The sequence below is a fragment of the Lepus europaeus genome, chromosome 16 (assembly GCF_033115175.1).
Source record: "Lepus europaeus isolate LE1 chromosome 16, mLepTim1.pri, whole genome shotgun sequence".
NCBI lineage: Eukaryota > Metazoa > Chordata > Mammalia > Lagomorpha > Leporidae > Lepus > Lepus europaeus.
Genome location: NC_084842.1, coordinates 16,809,320 through 16,831,872, shown reverse-complemented (window position 1 = coordinate 16,831,872; position 22,553 = coordinate 16,809,320). Strand labels below are relative to the sequence as shown.

The 22,553-nt window shown below is 37.2% G+C and overlaps 1 protein-coding gene across 1 annotated transcript in view; it reads left to right on the top strand.

The window, feature by feature from the left end:
• Window positions 1-22,553, top strand: part of SGCZ (sarcoglycan zeta) — a 1,230,796-nt gene that overhangs the window by 1,159,690 nt on the left and 48,553 nt on the right. The window contains exon 5 of the mRNA XM_062212809.1: window positions 6,958-7,080. Within this exon, the coding sequence (XP_062068793.1) occupies window positions 6,958-7,080 (123 nt within the window). The remainder of the gene's footprint in view (window positions 1-6,957; window positions 7,081-22,553) is intronic.

Sequence of the window (22,553 nt, the reverse complement as noted above, 5' to 3'; positions counted from 1 at the left end):
AAGTAGCAGATGGAAGATCTCTCTCTCTCTCTCTCTCTCTGCCTTCCCCCTACCCCCGTACCTCTAACTATCAAGTAAATAAACCAATCTTTTTCAAAAAGAAAATTTTGAGTTTGCCACCTTAGCCATGTGGCAAAATTAAGAATACTATCAAAAGAACAAGTGAATAAATCCAGAATGAGATTGGAAGGAAAATGAAAGCAAGTATCAATAAAATAGAAACAAAAGATTCAGTGGATAGTCTACAAAAAACAAACAAACAAAAAACCTAAAAAGTTCATTTACTTGATCTTTCCAGACAATGTTGTTCAAGCTGAGAAGCAACAGCCCAAGATTCAGGGACTCAACACTAAAGTTTTATCAGAAAAACAGAGCGTGCCTTACCCAACCCTCAGCCACCAGACTAACAAGAGTCATAGCAAGGAATTCAGGAGAATGGAACCTCTGGAGACTCAGGGAAAAACCTAAATCTGACAGTGAAACAGACACTGAACAAAATAACACATTAAAAACAATAGTAACAAAATGAAAAAAAGAAAAACGGGGAGACAAAATTTGGGAAATCAACTTGCACCCTAAACATCAGTGGGCCTGATGTACTCTCAGGGTACACGGTTTGGTTTCTGTCTGCAGCCTCTGATTCTAACTTCCTGCTAGGGCATACTCTGGACCACAGTAGTGAAGGGCTCACTGCATCTCGTACAGGAGACCTGGATTGAGTACCTGCCTTCCAGAACGGGTCTAGCCCAAGGGCAAGTGCATCTAGGGAGCGAACCAGTGGATGAGAGCTTTCTTTGTTGCCTTCTCTCTCTCGCTCTTGTTCTCGCTCTCGCTCTCATTTACTCTCAATTTCTCTGCCTTCCAACTAAACAAATAAATTAATGTTAAAAAAAAATAGCTCTTCTGACAAGTTGTTTCAGACTTCCATTTTCCAATACTGTGATGGAATAACTTCATTTCTTTTTTTTTTAAAGATTTATTTTATTTATTCAAAATATGGAGTTACAGAGAGAAGTAGAGACAGAGAAAGATATCTTCCATCCACTGGCTCACTCTCCAGGTGGCAACGGCTGGAGCTGTGCTGATCCGAAGCCAGAAACCTGGAGCCTCTTCCAAGTCTCCCACATGGGTGCAGGGGCCCCAGCACTTGGGCCATCTTCTACTGCTTTCCCAGGCCATAGCAGAGAGCTGGATCAGAAGAGAAGCAGCTGGGACTAGAACCGGCGTCCATATGGGAAGCAGGCACTCCAGGCCAGGGCTTTAACCTGCTATGCTACAGCGCCGGCCCCGGCCTCTATTTCTATTATTTCAAGACTTCCATTCTGTCATATTTTCTTAAAGCAGTCCTGGAAGGCTCTTGTAGGCCATGTAGGTACATATATGTCTCAAAACATGTTGACCTATATTTTTAAATTTGCATTCATACATGCCTCAATAAAATGTTTCATAACAACAAATTGGGAAATTATTTCACATGGACAATTTCTCAGGAAAATAGGTCAACTAATATAGACTTAAATAAATAGAAAGCCCCAAATCCTTTAGCTTTGTGAGAATGCGTAATTTGGAATTGTCCTATGAAAATAATCATGAGGCTCAACTTAAGAATTTTAATAAGTAATGGAGCTAACATTTTATGTAAACATACCTTTATAATTTTTATACTTTATTATTTATATGGAAGCTAAGCATCCAATAAAATATTTTTAAAATAGAAAAATGTAAATTATGATAACCAGAAAAAATATGAAATACCTTTATAAAAATATAATGATAGAAATGTCAGATTTTAAATCGCAAGAAGCATGATTTGCAAAGAAAAATTTTGACAATGTTGCCACAATAAAATGAAAATCTTTTATTCATCAACAATGTTGAAACAAAAATGGTAAAAATAAAGTCACAAACAGGGAGGAGCATTTTCCAACAAACATAGCTGGAAAGGAATCTGACAAATATTTTTTTTTTTTTGGACAGGCAGAGTGGACAGTGAGAGAGAGAGACAGAGAGAAAGGTGTTCCTTTTGCCATTGGTTCACCCTCCAATGGCCGCCGCGGCCGGCGCATCACGCTGATCCGAAGCCAGGAACCAGGTGCTTCTCCTGGTCTCCCATGCGGGTGCAGGGCCCAAGCACTTGGGCCATCCTCCACTGCCTTCCCGTGCCATAGCAGAGAGCTGGCCTGGAAGAGCGGTAACCCGGACAGAATCCGGCGCCCCGACCAGGACTAGAACCTGGTGTGCTGGTGCCGCTAGGCGGAGGATTAGCCTATTGAGCCGTGGCGCCGGCCAGGAATCTGACAAATAAATTTTATGTATAAAAACTCTTACCATTGGGGCCAGCGCCGTTGCTCACTTGGTTAATCCTCCACCTGTGGTGCCGGCATCCCATATGGGCGCTGGGTTCTAGTCCCGGTTGCTCCTTTTCCAGTCCAGCTCTCTACTGTGGCCCTGGAGGGCAGTGGAGGATAGCCCAAGTGCTTGGGCCCTGCACCTGCATGGGAGACCAGGAGGAAACACCTGGCTCCTGGTTTTGGATCTGCACAGTGCCAGCCGTGGCGGCCATCTGGGGAGGAACCAACGGAAGGAAGACCTTTCTGTCTGTCTCTCTCTCTCTCTCACTGTCTATAACTCTACCTGTCAAAAAAAAAAAAATTCTTAGCATCAAATATGAAATAGAAAAAAAGAAAAAAATAAGGAAGTACATTCTTTCATAAAAAGAAAAAACATGCTAATCACAAAAATAACATTTACCCCAACAGTCATCAGAGAATTATAAATTGAAACCATAGTAACTTACTTGTTGTACACTCAGATTGACAAAAAAAAAAAAAAAATTACAAAATCGGACAATAATAATGTGTTTGCAATGATGTAGAGATACAGGAACTCTCATATGCTCTTGGTAGAAATATACATTGATTAAAATATTAGGAAAAACATTAGTATTTTTTTTTAAGATTTAGTAATTTTATTTATTTGAGAGGCAGAGTCATAGACAGAGGGAGATACAGAGAGAAAGGCCTTCCATCCTCTGGATCATGCCCTAAATGGCCACAACGGCCAGAGCTGGGCTGATCCAAAGCCAGTAGCCAGGAGCTTCTTCCAGGTCTCCCACGTGGGTGCAGGGGCCCAAGCACTTGGGCCATCTTCTGCTGCTTTCCCAGGCCATAAACAGAGAGCTGGATTGAAAGAGGAGCAGCCAGGACACAAACCTTTGCCCATATGGGATTAGCTTCCTATACCACAGTACCAGCTCCTGTCCAGTATATTTGAAGTACTTTCTTCTAAAAGCAGCAATCCCATCCCTAAAGTAGGTGCCCTAGAAAACTTTCTACTAGGAAGGAGATTCATACAAAAACATCTGTGATATATTTCCTAATTCTGAATTGCTAGAAACAAGCTGATTGTCAGTTGAAAATGAAACACTGTTACATATCCATGCAACATAGCAAAGCAATTTAGAAGAATAGTCCAAAGCTACATGAACTTAAATAGATGAGCCTCATGAGCCCAATACTGTTTGAAGAAAAGCTAATCACCTGAGTACACAACTAATATAAAGATGAATGGGAGTGGGTACGGTGCAACTAAGCAAATGTATTAAGAAAGCATCCATAAATGCTAAAGCTATAAAAATGCGAGTAATCACATTCATTTCAAGATAAGATGGACCCCTCTGAACTCTAAAGGGCAGGAGGGATATGTAATTAAGGAAAGGTGACACTGGAGATAACACCTATGTTGATAACAATAGTTATTCCTTCTGCAAGTGTTAAGAATAATTACTGAGGCCGGCGCCACGGCTCACTAGGCTAATCCTCCTCCTGCGGCGCCAGCACCCCGGGTTCTAGTCCGATTGCTCCTCCTCCAGTCCAGCTCTCTGCTGTGGCCTGGGAGTGCAGTGGAGGATGGCCTAAGTACTTGGGCCCTGCACCCCATGGGAGACCAGGAGGAAGCACCTGGCTCTTTGCTTCGGATCGGCCCAGCACACCAGCCATAGTGGCCATTTGGGGGGTGAACCAATGGAAAAGGAAGACCTTTCTCTCTATCTCTCTCACTAACTCTGCCTGTCAAAAAAAAAAAAAAAGAATGATTTCTGATGCAATGCTTGTATGTGTATTTTTTATTTTTTTAGAACATCGAAGGCAGTAATTTGTGATAGTACAGATTATGGACAAGGCAGTGATTAAAAAAAATACAAATGGTGGATAGTAGTGTGATTTATCACAGTTATAAACTATATTTTAATTGAGCAATTACTGAATGTAATACACTGGTCTAGAAACTGGTGTTGATCGTGAGCCATGCAGTAGGGACATATAAGGATGGATATCATTTGTTTTTTCTCTTTAACCTGCCAATTCTAACCCTGAAATTCTGGCCTGGTATGAAGTTGTTGACATAACCTTAGAAATTATAGTCTTGGTACTTTGGTTGGCAAGTTGGCATGTAAGGTAAATAAGAAAATAAAGTTCTACTTAGATAATCCATTTCCTGTGATCTACTTGAAGAGGTATGTCACTTTTTCATCCAAAGTCATCATAGAATATTGCTTTACTGGAAGCATCACTGATTAACACTGAGCTGGACATTACTACTACTTTGAATAATTAGAGCCTGTGTTGACCTAGTCTACCAATAGGATATTAGAAAATAAAAAACAGATAGCCAAAGAATGTTAGGATATAATGCATTCAATTCATCAATTGAATTTATCATCTTTAAGCATAAATATCTTCAACAATTTACTATATCTTTGATTACATATTTTAGTTCTCTACTTGCAGAAAAGGAAAGCAACATATGTAAATACAATGTATTCAAAATTATTTTCTGATTTAAAATACTTATTACTTTGTTAATTGCTTGCAATTTACCCTCTGTAATTATGCTAATATGATGGATAAAGTGTTATGTGAAGTATTACTTTTTATATATTTATTGTTCAGTTGGATGACTGCATGTGTTTATTTATGGCTTAGATGCATCTCATCCATTCTGGGTGCATAAACATTTTCTTATTTCCCTTTCCTCATTTAATTTTAAGGAATTAAAATTTCAATTCAATTTGCCATATCCAGAGACCAGTCAACTTTCATTCCTAATAGCCCATATGTTATGTTAATAAATTATCTTGTATATAAAGACATAGTATTATGCTGAGAAGTCTTGCTAATGTGTGTATATGTATATGTAAAATGTGAGGGTGTATATGTATGCATACATACCTATATAGTGATTTAATGTATTTCTGTGTTATAAGATGATATATTTTTAAATCAAGTAAGTTCTGCAATTGAGTATATTTAAAGGAAGCAATGCAATGTAAATGTTAAGATTTTATATCTAAAATATCTATAATGTCTTGCAGGTCGTTCAAGTTTAATGTATATCTGAGTCCCTAAAAGATAGATTTAAACATAGCGACTTCAAAACCCAGAAGTCACATTTATCACCACATTGGCCTAAAGCACAGATTGTTGAACATCACAAATTGGGTTACTTATTATGACTCCAAAGTTCAAAGCTATAGTATAGAAAAGTTATACCGTTTTTAGAAAAAACACATTCAGTTGAATACAATCTGTTGAAATAATGTTTTCAAGATCAAAGAAAAAGTCTGTGCCAAAGACAATATGTCACCCCTGGCTTCCTCTGTCTCTCATTAAATAAGGGAAGGTTTTTATTTAAAAAAAAAAAAAAGATAACAAAATTTTAAACTACATTCATGCTATTTTGAACTTGGCAGCCCATAAATTAAACACCAATTTTGTCTTACTTAGCATAGCCCTTGCTGAAGTTATTCAAGTTTCTATGTCAGTTTATAAATGTGTATTTATACATACTTTTTTCATGATGTAAGAAAAATATACACTTTTCAGAGAACTTACCTTACATGTTAACAGGTCTTTTAGTTCATGTCTCCCTCTTGTTTAATCTTCATCAGAATCTGACAGTAGGTGGCATCATTTCTTATAGGCTGTGCAGGAGCATGGGGAATAGAGGTGATGCAGGGTTAGGAACCAAACAAAGAGAAAGCTAAAGTCTAAAATTCATTCACCTATCTGACATTCATCTACTAAGTGCCCAGTAGAAACCACGTATATTCTTTTTTAAAAAACATTTTTTATTTATTTGAAAGAGTTACAGAGAGAGGTAGAGTCAGAAAGAGAGGTCTTCCATCCACTGGTTCAATGGCTGCAATGGCCAGAGCTTAGCCGATCTAAAGCCAGGAGCTTCTTCCAGGTCACCCACATGGGTGCAGGGGCCCAAGTACTTGGGCCATCCTCCGTACTTTTCCAGGCTCATTAGCAGGGAGCTGCATGTAAACCACATATATTCTAAATTGGAGAGTATTTAGTGATGCAGAGACAATCACACCTTTTGAGTTCCTTTTAGTCACATATGTAATAAATAATGGAAATACATAATGATAAATGAATAGGCGAAGAATGTTCCAAATCTTAAAAGGAGGAGAATATGTGGAAATATGCCAACTGTGTTACACCAAATGAGTGCATTTGGTGTTGTGAATATAGTAATTCCTCACCTTTGTTCATGGAGATTTCTTCTTTCTCAATCAGTGTTCATCTTTAAGATCCAGTTAGACTTTCTTACAAAACTCTCCTCTCAAATTAATATGTATTACAAATATGGGAGCTAACATTGAAGTTTGCAGAAATGAAAAGTTTTTTTAACTGGCTAAACCCACTGACTTAATGGAGACCAGGCCAGAAATGTAGAGGTCATATAGCATGCATTTCCTACCAATTTAGCCCAGAAACACTCTACAAAATTCAACGGTCTCCTGAAAAGGATACATTTTTAAAAACCTAATTCAGGTGTAAAACAGAGCAGAGAAGAACAAGATAAGTGCTGTCTATTCTTTTTCTTAAAAATATATGTTAATGTTTTCCTGTGCACCAATTTCATGTTAAACCTTTCCTCTGACCTTAGGAGCTGATGCTGTGGAAGCTCAGTGTAAAAGATTTGAAGTGAGAGCCAGTGAGCATGGCAGGTTGCTGTTTTCTGCAGATGAAGACGAGATCACCATTGGGGCTGAAAAGCTCAAAGTTACAGGTACTGTAGATAGAAGTCTTGGAACGTTGTTTACTTCTTGAAAGATGCAACTGAGCACAATGCTAAGTTATAAGATGTTTGATTTCCATCCTAAAAATGGAGTCTCATGTAAGATCATGCTGTCACCACATTGAACATCGAAGTTATCTCAAAGTGGAAGGCACTCACTGTGATTGCAGAAGAGAATTGAAATATTATCAGTCTTAATGATAAGAAAGTAAAAATGTGTTCCTCAGATGGAGGAAAGTAGGTGTCCCTGGCAGAAGAATAAATGGAGTACAGATACAGAGTAAAGGTGAGAAAAGGTATTGGACAAATACAATTACAGGGAATTACTTAAAAGACACGTAGAAGAGGATCAAAAATGAAAATATCAATTTTAGAATTAGCCATGGGGGTGGTTATAAGTGAACTAGGCTCTTGTCCTATAGGGCTCTTAAGTATCTCCAATAGTACATAAATCATTAAATAGCACTATAATCATATTTTTCAGAACATATTAAAGTCATTATGACATTAGGGTCATTAAATTCAGCCACTTGCTGTAATTTAAGGAAAAAAAAAAAACAAAAGCTTAGAAGTGGAACTGGGGCGTAGGTGTTTGATGAGGATAATACTAAGTACAATCTCTTCTGAATCACTATTTGCAAGCCTGACATATATTTCGAAAAAAATATTGTAAGTACTTTAAAATACTCAGAGGTCTAAATTTTATTATTTTTTTTAAATTTTTTTTTAATTTTTGACAGGCAGAGTGGACAGTGAGAGAGAGACAGAGAAAAAGGTCTTCCTTTTGTCATTGGTTCACCCTCCAATGGCCGCCGTGGCAGGCGCGCTGCGGCCGGCGCACCACGCTGATCCGATGGCAGGAGCCAGGTGCTTATCCTGGTCTCCCATGGGGTGCAGGGCCTAAGGACTTGGGCCATCCTCCCCTGCACTCCCTGGCCACAGCGGAGAGCTGGCCTGGAAGAGGGGCAACCGGGACAGGATCGGTGCCCCGACCGGGACCAGAACCCGGTGTGCCGGCGCCGCAAGGCGGAGGATTAGCCTAGTGGGCCGCGGCGCCGGCTAAAGAGGTCTAAATTTTAAAATAAAAAAGGAAAGAACATGAAATTAATTTAATTTAATGTTTCCCAAACTTGAGTTTGGGAAGAGTTTATGGGATTTATATTTTATTGTAATTATATAATTATTATATATTATTATATATAATGCATAATATATATTATATATATTATAATTATATAATCAAGTTGAGTCAGGAGGGCCAATAAGAGTGCTTAGCATGCAATTTAAAAACACAGGCTCTGCTTTCAAGCTCTTTGTATTAAATCGTGCTTTTTCTGCTCAGTATCTTAAATAAGCTCCTCATGCCTCCATAAATAATTCATCTGAATGACTGAAATGACATAAACTTAGCTTACATTTGTGTGTGTGGCTGTGTGTGCATGTATGTCTAGAATGTCCTCAATACATGATATAGAGGTTGTATTTCCTTTTTATTATAAATATTTATTGATTATACATACATACATACTTATTCGAAAGGCAGAACAAGGGAGAGCCTAAGAGAAAGATCTTCCATCCTCTGATTGACTCTCTACATGCTCACAGCAGTTAGAGCTGGACTAGACTCCATCCAGGTCTCCCATACAGATAACAAGGACTCAAGTACTTGAGCCCCCACCACTGTCTTCTCTGGTATGCAATAGCAGGTTGTTAAAGACAATATTATTGCAGTTAATATCCCAAACACAAAGGCTCGGTCTATTTTAAGAAAATTCTATTATTGAATCTCAACAAATGTGAACAAGAATTGTTGAACAGGCATGTTCATTGGCCATCTATTAGACTGGTGGCATTCCACCACCCTCATCTATACTGCCAACATCCCCCCTGGACTCTTGCCTTTTGTGTCTGGTAAAATACTGCATCACTTGGTGGGTGTTTGGGGGGCGGCTCCCATGATCGCACCTGCCTGATTGCCACATTTTTTAGGACTCCTTGAACAAGCAGGAAAGATGGTATTTACTGGGACACAAATTCACTGGCTTGACTCTTGAGTTAGGAGGACAAGAAAGAAAAATCAAGCACAAGGATTTAGAAGCACTGGCATTGTGACATGCCAGGTAAAGCCACCACCTACGATGCCAGAATCCCACATGGGTACCTGTTCATGTCCCAGCTGCTCTACTTCTGATCCAGCTTCCTGCTAATGTCCTGGGAAAATCCATATAGGATGTCCCAAGTCCTTGGACCCCATCTACCCACATAGGACACCTGGATGATGCTCCTTGATCCTGGCTGTGGCCTGGATCAACCCTGGCCATTGTGCCATTGTGGTCACAGGGCGAGTGATCCAGCAGATGGAAGAGTCTGTCTGTCTCTCTCTCTCTTTATCTCTCTCTGCCTCCCTCCCTCCCTCCTCTCTCTCTCTATCTCTCTCCCTCTCCCTCTCCCTCTCCCCCCCACTCCGTCCCTCTGTAACACTGACATTCAAATAAATGCATCTTTTTTAAAAAGAATTTTGATTGGCATGCAGTACAGACAAATCAGGAAGAACAGTGGTCTAGGGATCTGGGCACTAATATTTGAGTTGCTGGTCACGGATCAGGACAAGCAAGGAGCCATAGGTAGACACACTCTCAGGGTGATTGGACAGACATAATTTCAACATTTAACATTCACTGAACCTTGGTACTGCTACTGGCTATCACTCTTGAGACCAGTATAATCCTGAGATAGATTTTTGATTATTACACTTGACCAAAAATTCTCCCATCCATATTCCAGCATTCTTCTCGTGTACTTTGCATGTTTAATTGAATGTGGGGGGAGGGGCGGGTTCTAGAGCGCTCTGCAACTTTAGGATCTCATGGAACATTAACTTCTTCTGTTCTTATATTACTTCCTCTTGTCTAATTATGGTTCCAGTGAAGTACTGCCTTCACAAAGTTAGTTCCTTTAATTGCCTTTTTTTATTTTCCTTTGAGTTAGATGGATAATCACCTTTTCCTTCCTTTTCCTCTTCTTTTTTTTTTTTTTTTCAAATGATAGCCTGGCTTCCAAATCCTGTTAATTAAACCAAGAAAGTACTTCCTGAAACAAATAAACGATCAACAACAAAACAAGTTTAAACAAGTTTTTTTTTTTTTTTTTTTTTTTTTTTTTTTTTTTTTTTTTTTTTAATTTCAGGGCAGCCATTTCTCCCTCTCCCTCTCCCTCCCTCCTTTCCTCCTTCCCTCCCTCCTTCCATCTATCCAACCATCCCTCTCTCCCTTTTTTCCCCTTCCCTCCATTGTGTGTGGATGTCTTTATTCTCTGGCTTTCTTTCCAATTTTTCCTCTGTCTCAAATATGCACACACTTCCTGTGTTTATTCTTCATAATACTTTTCATTTATACTGTATTTTCTAATTATCTCAGGTACTGTAATTAACCAGTTTTACTATAGAGATGTATAACATATATTTTCAGATGATCTCAAATAATAATATGGTATAATTAGAAATCATAAAGGCAGATCCAAGCAGATTTTTATAAGAAATTGAAGTGTAACAAAATGAGAGAAGCACCAAGGACTTATGAGAAACCCTAACTTTTAACCAGAATATATATATATATGAGCCTTGCATAGTTAACATTTGAATGCTAAATGAGAGTATTTGAGCTTAAAAAAACTCCCCACAGTATCCAATCATATTTCTATCTCTCACAGAAGAGTCCGTCTACCACAGATAACCACACAGACACAAATATACACACAGACAAACACAATCAAATTCTTACTGGGTCCTTACTCTTTTACCAGAATATCGTATATAGTAATTTTATTTATGCCCATGATGCTTCTCTCAATTAAAAGAATTAAAGATATCAAAGGAAAGAATAATTTAGATGTTACATTCATAGAAGAAATAAAATATATGACATAGCATGCAATTTAAAGGCATAGGGATTGATTAGTGATCTCTCATATACTTTAAAGCGGCGCTTGAGTCATTTGATAAATAACACTACAAAGAGACAGTGACTGCAGGGTGCTTCATATAAATTAGGCAGCTGTGCTTCAGGACTTCAAAGTTGCACGTGACGAGATCTGTGTGAAGTTTCTTCTAGAATTTTAAGTTTACAGCATGCAAGTTTTTTATTTAAACAATATCCATAGGAATTAAAATTAAAATAAATCCCTTCTGACTTTATTCTTCATGAACAATGGCATTTTCTAAATGGACTTTTGATTCAGGATGAAAGAATGAATTTAGTTAAGCAATGGGTATATCAGCATACCTGGGAAAAATTGTTTATGGCTGATATTATTTAAGTCATAGTATAGCTTAGAATATTCATGTTCCCCATGGCTACAATGATGCATCTATCCAAATAATGCTAGGTTCAGGAGTATAGGCATAAAATGGCCAGTACTTGCCTTTATAATACCACGCCCAATACCCCATCACCATAATGAGCAAGCATATACTCCTGCATTACTCTTGACATTACTTGCCTTGCTCAGTTATAATACATAAAAATTCACTTAAATATATATATTTAACCTTAACAGGCACCCACTATGTCATTGAACACAAAGGACTTTAAAGCTCATATACATATTTTCAAAGATTTTATTTTCATTTTGTAGTCTCAACTGTTGGCCAACGATATTTTAATACCTAGCAAATAAAAGTTATAAACCTTTACACAGGGAATATTCTGAACTGTATTGCTTTCAGGCAGAATCATTGCACTTTCATTTATATTCCAAGTATTAAACTAACTTAGAAAACCAAAAGCAACCACAAGTCATTGCATTTTATAAAGTGAAAAACTAACACCCTAGAACTCCTTCCCGTTAAGCCAAAAGTTAATAGTTGGACTTAGACCTCTCTGCTTATAATAGAAAAGGGGTTATAGCCATACATATGAGGAGAAAGGAAGCATCTTTATTAAACAATTAAACCTGACCATGTATCCACCTCTCGCCCTAGCTTTTGTTTGAAAGCCAAGAGTATCACTCTTTTGTCTCCTTTCTAATTGAAGGGTAGGAAGAAAAGACAAGTTCTAATGCCTGTTTGACAAAAGAAGAAAGGATTTTCTGAGGAGCTGTCTTTTAAATACCTTGCTTCTGGGTTTAAATCAATATTTTCTGGTTTGCTGTTATTAGCTGCTCTTCTGCTTCCATGTTCTTGTCTGTTAAATTAGTGTGCTGTGATGGGGTCAACTTTGGAATCAACCTTGCTGTTAGGTGAGGCCATTGTTCCTCTGAGCTGTCCACATGTCAAGGACAGGCTAATGCCGCAGCCACAGAATGGGGCTGGCATGTCTGAATAGCCCCTGAAAAACAGGATTACAGCAGGGGCTGCGAAAAGTGGTGTTTAATCACTTCATTTTCTATGCTGAAGCATTTCAAGTTTGTAGATGTGGATCAGTCACTCAACCCAGTTTTCTAGCTTTCTAGTTTGCTAGCTTTTCAAACTTACTGATGATGAAGATTTCAGAGATGATGCAGATTAGATACCCAACCTCCCTCCAATTCCCCAGGTAAAAATTGACTTGGGATTTTTAAGTGCATACATAATTATTGATGCCATCATCATCATCACACACACACACACACACACACAAAAAAAAAAACCTCTAGGAAACTTACTGCTGTTCCTCTCCAGGACATTTCATCTTCCCAAGCTCTCATGTACACATTTTCTGGTTTATTTTGTAAAAGCATAATTCCTAAAAAGTTAAATTACGGAGATGTGAAATGTGATGGAAATTGTCAAAGAAGATAGCTCTTTTAGAAAAAATTATTAAATGTGATTGTGTTAACTAGCTTCTCTGTGTAGCTATTTTAATTTTTTTATTTAAACAATAAAAATTTAAGATTGCTATAGGTCGTAGGCAACCTAAATAAGTTAGATATAATTTATACCACCATTATTAATGAATAGTCTAATTCCCTATATATCCTGATAAGATTTTTAATTAACCCAAAATTATTCGGAGGTGTTTAAATTTAACTGAAAAGTGATCTCTGTTAAATATAAGAGTGGGAATAAGAGAGGGAGGAGATGTACAATTTGGGATATGCTCAATCAGACTTGCCCCAAATGGTAGAATTAGAAATATTCCAGGGGATTCCAATTCAATCCCATCAAGGTGGCATGTACCAATGCCATCTCACTAGTCCAAGTGATTAATTTCAGTTCACAATTTACCATAATGATAGGTCTAAGTGTCAAAGGGATCACATAAACAAGACTAGTGTCTGCTAATACTAACCTATAGAATAAAAAAGGGAGAGAACAATCCAACATGGGAAGCAGGATACACAGCAGACTCATAGAATGGCAGATGTCCTAAATAGCACTCTGGCCTCAGAATCAGCCCTTAAGGCATTTGGATATGGCTGAAGAGCCCATGAGAGTATTTTAGGCATGGAAAGCCAAGACACTCTGGCCAAAAAAAATAAATAAATAAATAAACGAAAGATCTCTGCAAATGAGATGCCAGTGGAAAGAATGGGCCATCACAGAAGGAGGTACCTTTCTCTGAAGGGAGGAGAGAACTTCCACTTTGACTATGACCTTGTCTAAAAAAGATGGGAGTCGGCAACCTCAAAAGACTTCCATAGCCTTGGCAACTCATGACAAGAGCCTAGGGTGATTACTGACGCCATAAACAAGAGTGTCAATTTGTTAAGTCAACAACAGGAGTCACTGTGTACTTACTCCTCATGTAGGATCTCTGTCCTTAATGTGTTGTCCAATGTAAATTAATGCTATAACTAGTACTCAAACAGTACTTTACACTTTGTGTTTCTGTGTGGTTGCAAATTGTTGAAATCTTCACTCAGTATATACTAAGTTGATCTTCTGTATATAAAGATAACTGAAAATGAATCTTGATGTGAATGGAATGGGAGAGGGAGCAGGAGATGGGAGGGTTGCAGGTGGGAGGGAAGTTATGGGGGGGAAGCCATTGTAATCCATAAGCTGTACTTTGGAAATTTATATTTATTAAATAAAAATTTTAAAAAAGATTCATTTATTTATTTGAAGGTGGAGTTAAAAGAGGCAGAGGAAGAGAGAGAGAGAGAGAGATTGATTTTCCATCCACTGATTCACTCCCCAAATGGCTGTAATGGCTTAAGCTGGGCTGATCTGAAGCCAGGAGCCAGGAGATTTTTCTGCAAGGACCCAAACACTTGGGCCATCTTCTACTGCTTTCCCAGGTCATAGCAGATAGCTGGATTTGAAGTACAGCAGCTAGAACTTGAACCAATGCCCATATGGAATGCTGAGGGAGAGAGGAAGTAAGAGAGAAATAATTTCCTTATAATAGCATAACATGGAAATAGCATTCATTATTTACCTATTCTGTTGGCCAAAAGTCAGTGATGTGCTTGTGTCTAGCAAAGATCAGAAAACTCTAAGTGGTGACTGTGTTCTTTGTTAAGTCTTGAGGTGGGGACCTCTAATAAAGGAAGTTTTAATTAAGTGAGAAAATGAACCATTTCTGCCACAAGAGGTAGAATTTAGAAATCCTAATGTGTAACTCTAAAGGGAAAGAAAGCAAAAATAAATATTTTAATTGATCAATCCATTAGACAACATCAGGCTTCAAAATGACCTAAACCATTCTATCTTATGCAGTATCACACCTATTGTGGAAGAGTCCTATGTATTTAATCCTCATATATGTTTTTTTTTTTTAGAAGCCATTGCTAGGACCAGCATTGTGGCACAGTGTGTTAAGCCTGTGTGAATCCTGGGTATTCTGCTTCTGATCCAGCTTCCTACTAATTCCTGTTAATGTGCTTAGGCAAGCAGTGGATGATGGCCCAATACTTAGGCCGCTATTACCCATGTGGGAGACCAGGAAGTTCCTGGGTCCTACCTTCAGCCTGGCCTAGTCTTGGTTGTTGCAGCTGTTTGGGGATTGAACCAGTGGATGGAAGATTTCGATCTCTCTCTCTCTCTCTCTCTCTCTCTCTCTCTCTCTCTCTCTCTGCCATTTTACCTTTTATGAATAATTAAAAATTAAATCATTTTTAGAAAGTCATTCTTATAGCACTTATCAAGCAATGACAGTATCTTCATGCTCTACTGTCATTCTCATAAAACTGTAAACTCATTTCCAGGATTAAGACACAAAAACTTTTATATTATAGTTTTCCTATTTCCCTTTAAAACATACATCCTAATTAGATTAGTCACACTTAATTTTGGATCACTTAGAATGTTTGATTTCAAGGACTGAGTTCCAGTGACGTAGAAAATATTATGTAGGAAACTGAAAATATCATGGGATGATTGAAAGGAGTAGAAACAAAATAAATTAAGAAATTCTGACGCTGAAATACCATGGAAATCATAGCAACCAAGTTTACATGATTGATGGCTTTGAGGAATTTGGAGATTTGAAGACCAAATTTTAGAGCTGAAGGGAGCTAAAGAAAAACCAAGTTAGAAACAAGTAATTGTGTTACAGTCTGTGAAAATTATGAACTGGCATTGGGTATTTGCATTTCCTTTTATGGCTTAAAGACTTAGTTATAGATGTACAAGGACTCAAGAGCCTGATGGCAGATGGACTTTTCTTCCCTCCCACCCTTTTTCTCGTCTTTACTTCCTGTAAGGTAGGCAATACCTTGGTCAAACGCAATTTAAAGAAAAGAGGTTCCAATGACCACACACAAAAAGAAGCATCATCTTTATAAAACTATTAGGGAAGTTCGCAAAAATAGGGGCCACTACAACTTTTAAAAATATTGATCAAATTCAAAGAGGCAAAACTCTTGAAAGAAGATGACTCTGATTTCCAGAGTTAGCACATTATAATCAAATTTCTGTTTTCAACCAAAATATGGCATGTTACACAAAGAAAATGGAGAATATGACTTAATAAAAGTATCAAAATGCATTAACGAAAATAAAATTGAGAAATCAGTCGTTAGACTTAAAAGGAAAGATTTTAAAACAATATACCAGCATATTATATGAGATAGAATAAATGCACAAATTTCTTGAAATGCATTAATTACCTAAAATGATTTAAAAAGCAATAGAAAACTTGAAGAGATCTATCATGAGGCTGAATCAGTATTCAAAAATTTCAAACAATGAAATATATTTGAACAGAGTATCACTGTGAATTCTACCAAACATTTTTAAAAAATAAAGTAATATAAATATTACATAAATATAAAAATAATAAAAAATAATCCCAAACCTTTCCAAGAGACAGAGAACACGTCCTAACTCAATGAATCAGATTAGAACTGCCCTATTACCAAAGGCAGGTAAAGATAACACAAATATAAAAGGGAGCTATAGACTAGTATCTTTGATGAATATTGATGCAAAATCCTCAAATTAAAAAAAATGAAGCATTATGTCAGCAAATGCTCACATTAAAAGGACAATAGGCATGGTCACATGGAATTTCTATTTAGGAATGTGAGGATAATTCAGTATGACAAAAATCAATATAATTCACTGTATTGATAGAGCACAGGGGAAAATACAGTACCATTTCAGATAATGAAGGAAAAGTCTTTACAATCCAACCCCTTTAGAATAAAAAAAAGTATAATAAATGTGGGAACAGAATAGAGCCCCTTTTGCATGAAATAAGAAACAGGTATCATGTCTATCCAATGGTGAAAGGTTGGGTTTTCTCCAGAAAATCAGGAACAAGACAAGGATGCCTTATACACTACTACTATTCAGCAGGTACAGGTAGCTCCTTTTAGAGTAATTAGAGAAGATATTAAAAAGTCCAAACTGGAAAAGAAGAGAAGCTATATCCACATTTGACATGGTTCTATATGTAGATACTCTGTAAGAAAGGTATTAGATTTATAAAAATTTAATGTACAAAATCTGCAATAAAAAAGTCATTTGTATTTCTATAAGCCTGCAAAGAACAATACCAAAAGGCAATTAAGTTAATGATTTACTTGACGAGAGCATATGAAATAGAAAACAAGGCAGGTATTTCGCCTGGCAGTTAAGGTGACTGTTGAAAGGCCTGTGTCCCATTTTGGAATGCCTTGGTTTGATACCCGGCCCTCACCTCTGATGTCAACTTTCTGCTAATGCAGACCATGGTAGGCAGTAGTGATGACACATTAGATTTTTTTTAAGATTTATTTATTTATTTGAAAGCTAGAGTTAAACAGAAAATGAAGGAGAGGCTGAGAGAGAGAGAGAGAGACAGAGAGAGAGCGCACGTGCGCATGAAAGGTCTTCCATCCATTGTTTCACTCCCCAGATGGCTGCAATGGCAAGAGCTGTGCCAATCCAAAACCAGGAACAAGAGCTTCTTCCAGGTCTCCCAGATCAGTGCAGGAGCCCAAGGACTTGGGCCATCTTCTATTGCTTTCCCAGGCTGTAGCAGAGAGTTGGATTGGAAGTAAAGCAGCCAGGATTTGAACTGGTACCCATATAGGATGCTGGCACTGCCAGCCCAACACATTAGTTTTTTGCTACCCAAGTGGGAGGCCTTGATTAGTTTTTTTTTTTTTTTTTTTTCTCAGTCTTGGCTTCTAGTTGTGGGCACTGTGGTAAGGAGCCTATAGGTAGGAGCTCCCGGTATACATATCTGCCTCCTCTCTCTCTCTCAAATAATTTTCAATTAAAATAATGAAATATATAGAATTAATTTAACTGAAAGGTAAAAATTTTACACACTGAAAATCACAAAACATTGCTAAAAGAAACTAAAGAAGTTTTCATAAAAATATTACATGTCCATGGGTAGGAAGACTTAATATGGTTAAGATCTCAATACTTTATAATGAAGACATGAGATTCAAAGCAATTCATATAAAAACTACAGTAGCATTTCTGCAACATATAGAAAAAATAGTCTCTAAATTCATATGGAATGGAAGAGGCACCAAATAGCAAAAACAATCAAACAACAACAAAAGCAAAAGTTGGAGAATTCACAATTTTAGATTTCAAAACCTAGTGCCACAGTAATCAAAATAGTGTGGAGTTGAAACAAAATTAGATGTGGAAACAGGTGAAATTGAATTGAAATGACAGAAATCAACTCATACATACATGGCAAGTTGATTTTAATAGTGACAAATCTGTGTGCAATATACAGATGAGATTGCTTAGAAAAAATTATGAAAATGACATTAAAATGAGCTTATTTTGGTACAAAAAGTTTTGAAATACTGTGTTCATAATGAATGATAAAATGTAATGTTGTACCATAAGAATCTTGTGAAAACCATAAATTTGAAACAGAAGGAAAAAGACTGGCTGATGATTCAAAACATGAACTCTCCAATTTATTATAACAGAAACAAAAATAGTTATTGTTAAAAACATGGATAAGGAAAATACCATTGTTAAGCAAACACAGATATAAAAATGACAATGAGGGTGATACAGAAAACAAGTACCAGAACACTCTTGAATAGGAAAAACTGTACCCAAGTCTTTTTTTTTCTTGTTTTTTTTTGTTTTTTGTTTTTTTGTTTTTTTTTGGTTTTTTTTGGTTTTTTTTTGGTTTTTTTTTTTTTTTTTGACAGGCAGAGTTAGACACTGAGAGAGAGAGACAGAGAGAAAGGTCTTCCTTCCATTGGTTCACCCCCCAAATGGCCGCTACGGCCAGCACTGCCCCAATCCGAAGCCAGGAACCAGGAGCTTCTTCCTGGTCTCCCATGTGGGTGCAGGGTCCAAGCACCTGGGCCATCCTCCACTGCCTTCCCCGGGCCACAGCAGGAGCTGGACTGGAAGAGGAGCAACGGGGACTAGAACTGGTGCCCATATGGGATGCCGGCGCCGCAGGCGGAGGGTTAACCAAGTGAGCCATGGCGCTGGGCCCATGATTTTTTTTTCATCTCGAAGACAATTCTGATTTTAATAGTATGTACAGAAAAATCAACTAGTCCAGTGGAGAAAGGAGATGTTTCTTAAACCAATCTGTTAGATGAAATAAAGTGTTCAGGAAACATTAGGTTAGGACCAAGCTATTCCAAGAATAAAGTTTGTATACATTGCTTTCTTGTTAATACTTTTAATATTACTTAGAGCATAATAATGGGATTAACAACAGTGATATAGCTTGTGTCCTGATTGTAGTAGCTCATTCACTCCTCAGTGTTTAAGGGGATGTGTATGAGTAACTTCATTTTGTAAACTGTTTCTCCTATTAATCAAATTGCAAGAAAAACACAGAGTTACGAATGGTGGACCAGGACCTTCATTGTGAAATGCAGCAGGCCTGGGACTTCAGGCTTACAGTCCAGTTTCGTTTCTATTTCATTCTGGCTGTGTCAGTACTTGCAAGCTCATATAATACATATTTCTGAGATGTTGGGCATTCTGGAGACTCTCAAAATGATAAATTTTCTTCAGAATGTAAGACTTCTATAGTTATAGTAGATGAATCAAATAAAAAAATTAGAGAAGAAGGAGCACTAATTATTATTTCTAAGTTATAGCAATGGTTGTGCCTTACAGAGTTCACAATGAAACGTCGTATATTTTAAATAATACAAATTCCATTAGTCAAAACTACTTGGAAAAAAAATGGAGAAAAAGGCACAGTAAGAAGGTCTAAGCCAAACAAATCATGCTCCAATACTTTTTCAATATTATAGATTCTTCCCCAACTTGACAGAGATTATTTAGCAATTATTTTTATTTTTTTAGCAGAAATGTTGTTTTGACCTGCTAAAAACTAGTTATCACAAAATTATTCGACAATGTGAGTTCTAAACCATAATAACCTGTCATGGAGAAGGAATGTGTTCAGTCTCCCAACAGTGCAGCTGTTTTGAGAACTAAGATGAGAAGTAATTGAGTTGGGGAAGAGCGGGTTAGACAGAAGTGATGCGAGGGATGCGTGCTGCAGTAATTGAAAGCACTACCGCTGGCATCACAACTCCATTGCTTTCTAAAGCAAGATCTTTAACACGTTAGTGAATAGCTTTCCATAAGTTTCTCATCTGTAAAATGTAGGGAGCATAAATCATAACATCTCACTGGATTTTGGTTAAACACATGTGATGCCCGACAGGCAGGAGATCTGACATATACTACATGTTTAATGCATGTTAGAAATTATTATCAGAACATATATGAAGGCACTATGAAGTGTGAAGTATTAGCAAAATGATTCTCTTCCTTTTGTAGCATTTTCTATGTAGACCTTTTAAATTTGTATCATCTCTCTTCTGCAGTATTCACATTATATTAAAAACGTTAAACTTTTTCCATAATACTGAAATATATTAAGTTCAATTTAATAAAAGCCATTTAGTAGGCCTTTGGGAAGTGTATAATTGAAAAACACTTAACATCACAAAAAAAGTAAGGAGAAAAATGTAGGGAAAATACCACATATTAAATACCTAAGAAAAAAAAGCATTTTCACAAAAAATAATAATGGAATTGATAACACATTGGTATATCCTACATCACCAACAGTCATTTGCAGTAGTTTATTTACTCCTCAGTATTTAGGAAGATATGCAGTATTATATTCATTTCGCAAACTGTATCTCACGGTATACAATTTATAAGAAATACACAGAGATTAGGGGCTGACCTGGACCTTATTGCAAAAATGAAGGCCCAAGTATTTTCTCACTCACAGTCCAGTTTCATTTCTATTTCATTTTATCTGGCAGGCATGCTTATACAATACATTATGGGTCCTGAATAAGGACTTTTTTTTAACAAGATAGAGAACTTCTACGGACTGATTTATTTAATAGCTATGTTGTTTTTTCAAGCAGATTTATTTAGTAGTTTGGAAAAAGAGGTGAACTGGAATGAACATTCTTAAATACTATATAATCGACTTTCCCAACTAAACCACAGATAGCTCTTGAAGTAACCGATCTGCCTTGATGTAGCAGTGTAAATTGAGAGGTTAGGATACGCTTAACCATGTCAAAGAAAAAGCTTTAATACATAAATGATGATTTTTTTTTATTAAACTTTTATTTAATGAATATAAATTTCCAAAGTATAGCTTATGGGTTACAATGGCTTCCCCCCTCCCATAACTTCCCTCCCGCCCGCAACCCTCCCCTTTCCCGCTCCCTCTCCCCTTCCTTTCATGTAAAGATTCATTTTCAATTCTCTTTGTATACAGAAGATCAGTTTAGTATACATTAGGTAAAGATTTCAACATTTTGCCCATATAGCAACATAAAGTGAAAAAACTACCATTGGATTACTAATTATAGCATTAAATAACAATGTACAGCACATTAAAGACAGAGATCCTACATAATTTTTTTTCAAATTAATTAATTTTCTATGCCATTTCCATTTTAACACCAGGTTGTTTTTTTTTTTTTTCATTTCCAATTCTCTTTATATACAGAAGATCACTTCAGTATATAATTAGTAAAGACCTCATCAGTTTGTGCCCACACAGAAACGCAAAGTATAAAAATACTGTTTCAGTACTAGTTATAGCATCACTTGGCTTTAGACGACACATTAGGGACAGATCCCACATGGGGTGTAAGTACACAGTGACTCCTGTTGCTGAGTTAACAATTTGACACTCCTGTTCATGGCGTCAGTAATCTCCCTAGGCTCTAGTCATGAGTTGCCAGGGCTATGGAAGCCTTTAGAGTTCGCTGACTTTGATCTTATTCCGATAGGGTCATAGTCAAAGTGGAAGTTCTCTCCTCCCTTCGGAGAAGGGTACCTCCTTCTTTGATGGCCCCATTCTTTCCACTGGGATCTCACTCACAGAGATCATTCATTTAGGTCTTTTTTTTTTTTTTTCCATGATATCTTGGCTTTCCATGCCTGCTATACTCTCATGGGCTCTTCAGCCAGATCTGAATGCCTTGAGGGTTGATTCTGAGGCCAGAGTGTTGTTTAGGACATCTGCCATCCTATGAGTCTGCTGTGTATCCCACTTCCCATGTTGGATCTTTCTCTCCCTTTTTGATTCTATCAGTTAGTATTAGCAGATACTTGTCTTGTTTGTGTGATCTCTTTGACTCTTAGACCTATCAGAGCTATCAATTGTGAGCTGAAATTGATCACTTGGACTAGTAAGATGGCATTGGTACATGCCATCTTGATGGGATTGTGTTGGAATCCCCTGCACATTTCTAACTCCACCATTTGCGGCCAGTCCGATTGAGCATGTTCCAAATTGTTCATCTCCTCCCTCTCTTTTTCCACTCTTAGATTTAACAGGGATCACTTTTCAGTTAAAATTTAAACACCTAAGAATAATTGTGTGTTAATTACTGAGTTCAACCGATAGTACTAGAACAACAACAACAACAACAAATACTAAAAAGGATAAGGTATTACATTGTACATCTAAAGTCAGGACAGGAGCTGATCAGTTCATTGTTGCTTATAGTGTCCATTTCACTTAACAGGTTTCCCCTTTGGCACTCAGTTGTCACCGATCAGGGAAAACAAATGAATCTCTTTGAGAAACAGCCTACATTTTAAGAGATCTATTGTG